The sequence below is a fragment of the Oryx dammah genome, unplaced genomic scaffold, assembly GCF_014754425.2.
Source record: "Oryx dammah isolate SB20612 unplaced genomic scaffold, SCBI_Odam_1.1 HiC_scaffold_18, whole genome shotgun sequence".
NCBI lineage: Eukaryota > Metazoa > Chordata > Mammalia > Artiodactyla > Bovidae > Oryx > Oryx dammah.
The window spans coordinates 104,642,123-104,647,314 of NW_024070202.1; the positions used below are offsets into that span (position 1 = coordinate 104,642,123).

Sequence of the window (5,192 nt, forward strand, 5' to 3'; positions counted from 1 at the left end):
GATCCTGCATTGCAGGCAGATTCTTTACCCACTGAGCCATCTGGGAAGCTCATTTTCCTTCCAGAGACCCCTCCAGTTGCCCATAATACACTCTGTCACTCTCCCGTGACAGTTTATAATCAGTTTTATGAGCCTTAAAACTGTTCCATCCTCTTACTCCTAAAAGATAGTGACTGATGCTGAATTGAATCCACGGGAGTTTGCAGGTGGGGCTGCTCCTGCCTGGACAGCAGCTTCTTGATGTCCCTTTTGGTTTTGGTTTGTGAATTGGTTTGTGCTGCTGTGATTCTAGGCCACACACCTGGGGAAGAGGGCCGAGCAAAGGCTTCCAGCCCCTGGATGACAGCAGGACCCCCAACACAGCCCTGTGGATGGGAGAGAGAAGGGAGAAGACACTCTGTCATGCGATGTCTTTGAAAATTTGAACTTCTTTTATAAACCAATTATTTATAAAAGGATGAGAAGATTCTCCATTCATTCATCCAACAATTCATTTCTGAGCTCCTGTTAGGGGCCAGGCACCGTGTTGAGTGCTAGGAGTCTAGTGTTAGGTAAAGCCATCTCTTAAAACCAGAAGATCTTAGTGGTCAGGACACAGTGGGTGAAGGAGAACGGGACAACTTGGGAGCATAGTGCTGAAACATATAGATTACCATATGTAAAACAGATAGTCAGTGGGAATTTGCTATATGACGTAGGGAACTCAAACCCAGTGCTGTGTGACAACCTAGAGGGGTGGGATGGGGTAGGAAGTGAGAGGGAGGTTCAAGAGAGAAGGGACATGTGTTTACGTATGGCTGATTCATGTTGTTGTATGGCAGAAACCAATACAGTATTGTAAAGTAACTATTATCCAATTAAAAATAAATTTTAAAAAGCATTTTCAAAAAAGACACAGATAGATGGAGAAATGGTGTGTGATGAGAGGCTGTGCTGAGCAGTGAAGTAAAGTGAAGTTGCTCAGTTGTGTCCGACTCTTTGTGACCCCATGGACTGTAGCCCACCAGGCTTCTCCATCCAGGGGATTTTCCAGGCAAGAGTACTGGAGTGGGTTGCCATTCCCTTCTCCAGGGGATCTTCCCACCCCAGGGATTGAACCCAGATCTCCCGTATTGCAGGCAGATGCTTTACCCTCTGAGCCACCAGGGAAGTGCAGCTACTGCTGAGCACTAGCCTGGACTCTCACCTGACCTACATGGTAGGAGGTGGACGGAAGGCTCTCCTGTGAGGCAATGTTCTTGAGTGGACATTTGAAGGGCTTAGCTGTTGGAAGCTGTGGGAGAAAAAGAGTGAGGGGCAGAGGGCACGGGGCTCCAGGATGAGGAAACCATCAATGAAAAGGCCTTTAGGGCAGGTAGACCTTGGAGCTTTCGAAGATCTGAAGACCACGGGTCCAGCGAGCAGGGGCACGTGAGGGCCGGATGGGCTGTATCAGCCGAGAGGTGGGGGCAGAGGCCATCGTCATTCTGGAAAGAGAGGAATGTTGGAGAATATAAAGCAAGGCAAAATGATCCGCGTCATCCTACCTTTACACATTTGAAACTTTTTTTGAGCTGGAATATACACACAGTGAGGTGCATGAAGGGTACATAAGTGTGTGTCTCACTGAATTGTTACATGAATGGACTGGGCTTACAAACTTGTGATTTTATTTTGAATGAAACCTCATACCACAAACATTTTACACTGTTAAAAGGGCATCAAGAGTTTGATGCTAAAGATGAAATCCCGCTCCCTTGTTGGGTGTTTTCCACTTCCTCCATTTGTCTTTGTGCCTCTCATGTCAGTGTTCGCCTCGTGGACCATGCACCGAACATTACTCTGTGTAACTGGTGGTGGGTATTTGGTTATCTTCGTAACGATGCCACAGGTAAAAAGGGTATGAATGTAGGTGAAGCTCTTGAAACATGGTGGAAGATGGCAGAAAGTTGCGGAGTGGGCGGCGTCCTTGAGTCCCCTCCATGTGACCGTCTTCTCCTCTGTCTTGATCTCTCACAAGAGGATCTGGCTGCTGATGCTTTGTTCGCTTACGTCTGACTCTGAACAAAGAAAAATCCTCAAGTCAGGGAACATGGGTGAGTGTTTGAAGTGATAGAGAGGACCCTCATTTCCTTTGAGGTGGGAAATCCTGACCCCCCAAGGCCATGGGCCTCACGTGGAGATGGGGCTGATCCCAGGAATAATGTGGGGAGACCCCACTTGCTCCCTACCCCATCTGCCTGGTCCTGCTAAGAGGTTTCTCAGCTCAAGGAAAGGATAAACCTCCAGTTAGCCTCAACTTGGCTTTTCATCCCCATTGGATCTTCTTATTCCCCATAAGGTATAGATATTCAGGATTTGTTTCTTGGATCAATGCCAAGAAAGATGTTTCTTAAAGTGATACTGTCTAGTAATCTCCTCGTGTGTGTGCATGTGAGTGTGTATAGGGGACAGAGGGTAACTTGATCACCACTGCTGCTGCTAAGTCACTTCAGTCGTGTCAGGCTCTGTGTGACCCCATAGATGGCAGCCCACCAGGCTCCCCCATCCCAAGGATTCTCCAGGCAAGAACACTGGAGTGGGTTGCCATTTCCTTCTCCAATGCACGAAAGTGAAAAGTGAAAGTGAAGTCGCTCAGTCGTGTCTGACTGTTCGAGACCCCATGGACTGCAGCCTACCAGGCCGTCCGTGGGATTTTCCAGGCAAGAGGACTGGAGTGGGGTGCCATTGCCTTCTCCGACTTGATCACCACAGAGAAGATGAAATACTGTTGGCCTCTCTGCACCGACTTTCTCTCATAGCAGCAACTCCTTGCAGGGATTCTGGGCTTCTCCAGCTGTTTAAGATGGCTGATCTCATGTTTATTTCCTTGTTTGTGTGTCTGAGCAAAAGGGAAAATTCAAAGGGAGATGTTTTGCTCTCTCCCTGAACTGGAATGCTGAGGAGGGAAGCACTTCCACTCGCGTTACTAATGGCTCTCGCCCTCTGCAGACTGGCTCCAAGCCCAGGTTTATGGAAATTCACTTCAGACAAATACATTCTGCCACTTTCTCTCTTGGGAACAGACATGGCAGAATCCCAGTGGGTCACTCCATCTGTCCCCTGGAGCCTGGATTACTTCCTACCTCATTCCACAACAGCTTTTTCCACAGGACTTTTAAATAAACCATAAAATAAAAATATGCCAGCAAGTGGAGAAGGAGACTACTGGTTGAACAGGCTCATGGATTCATAAAGCTTGGAGAAAAACAAAGAAAACAATATAAAAGCCAAAAAAAAAGAGAGAACAAATTTCTATTTATTTTGTCTCTCTTTCTCCCAGCACAAGGCAGACCAAGCCTTGTGCTCAGCCGCTTCAGTCATGTCCGACTCTTTGCGACCTCAGGGACTGTAGCCCACCAGGTTCCTCTGTCCACGGGATTCTCCAGGCAGGAAGTAGGTGGCCATGCCCTCCTCCAGGGGATCTTCCTGACCCAGGGATCGAACCCATGTCTCTTCAGTCTCCTGCATTGGCAGGAGGGTTCTTTACCACTAGCGCCCCATTTCCCTCTTTCTCCCAGCACAAGGCAGGCCCAAACGTCAGTCATCCCAAGTAAGAGTGGATTCCATGTGGGTTTTCTGCTCCCAGGCCTGAGGGATGAGCCAGAGGTCTGCCCCAGGGAGGGGGGTTTGGCATGAGATGGAGCTTTGAGGGAGCCCCCAGTGTATCCCTGAACCTCAGAGACAGAGGGAGTAGTAACGGGGGTGGCCGCAGAAAGCAGACGAAACTTGCAGAGAGGTTCATTCAAAGGGAGGATCCAGTCTTAGGATATCAAGAGTGGTGGCCGCGAGAGCCCAGGTATATGCCCGCGAGTGGGATGGCTGGATCCTATGGCAACTATTTTGAGTTTTCTGAGGAGCTTTCATGCTGTTTCCTTTTTTAAAACTTATTTTTAATTGGAGGATGACTGCTTTACAGTGTTGTGTTGGTTTCTGCCGCACGACAGTGTGTATCAGCCGTAAGTAGACAAACATCGCCTCCCTCTTACACCAGCCCACCCCCCCACCCCCATCCCACTCTTCCAGGTCATCACGGAACACAGAGCTGAGCTCCCTGTGCTATTCTCCAGGCAAGAATACCAGAGTGGGTTGCCATATCCTCCTCCAGGGGATCTTCCCAAACCAGGGGTCAAACCCAGGTCCCCTGCATTGCAGGCAGATTCTTTACCATCTGAGCCACCAGGGAAGCTGCATCTATAGAGAAATACACTCTGTCTAGTATTTGTTATTTGTAGGCTTTTTGAGGTTGGCCGTTCTGACCCACGTGGTAGTTTTGATTTGCATTTCTCTAATAATTAGTGTTGTTGAGCATCTTTTCCCATGCATACTGGCCATCTGTATGTCATCTGTATATCCGTTAACTTCTTCTGCCCAGTTTTTGATTGGGTTGTTTGTTTTTTGTGGTTGTTATTGAGTTGTATTAACCGTTTGTATGTTTTGGAGATTAAGCCCTTGTCAGTCCCATCAATTGCAAAATTAGTACAATATTGAATCAATAAGTCAACTATATTTCAATTTTTTAAAAAAGAGACCCTAAGAAAAGGGAGCAAGGATCCAGGATTTCCACTGGCCAGCAGCTGACAGTGTGATACCTAAGAGTGACGGATATGTATCTGGACTCCGTGCTAGAAGCTGGGAGAGGTACAGGCAACTGGATGTGACTAAACCGGGCTTGTGTTCCAGGTGAGCAACTCTAAAACTTTGAGAAATGGGATGGAAAGGTAAAGCATATGACCTCTGCCCTCAAGGAGCTTTTAATCCAGTTAAGGAGACTGGTAAATACAAGTGTTCACAGAAAAGAGCATGTGATAAGGTCTCCCGGGGTGGGTAATAGATGGGAAGTTCCTTTTGTTCCTTCAGCACAAGGAGAAACTAGCTCAGGCTGAAATAGTAGAGGAGGATTTCCTGGAAAGAGAATGTATGCTGAGTCTTGGAGGGTGAATGAGATTTGGAGATGAAGGAAGGGCAAAGCGTTTCAGACTGTGCTCAGCAACATTTGCTTGGGAATTGATTGTGGAAAAGTGATAGTCGCTCAGTCGTGTCTGACTCTTTGTGACCCCCATGGACTGTAGCCCGCCAGGTTTCTCTGTCCGTGGAATTTTCCAGGCATGAATACTGGAGTAGGTTGCCATTTCCTTCTCCAGGGGATCTTTCCAACCCAGGAATCAAACCCG

At 47.8% G+C, this 5,192-nt stretch overlaps 1 protein-coding gene across 1 annotated transcript in view; it reads left to right on the forward strand.

The window, feature by feature from the left end:
* Positions 1–2,071: 2,071 nt before the first annotated feature.
* Positions 2,072–5,192, forward strand: part of TMEM178B (transmembrane protein 178B) — a 113,344-nt gene continuing 110,223 nt past the window's right edge. The window contains exon 1 of the mRNA XM_040259899.1: positions 2,072–2,075. Coding sequence (XP_040115833.1) covers positions 2,072–2,075 — 4 coding nt within the window. The remainder of the gene's footprint in view (positions 2,076–5,192) is intronic.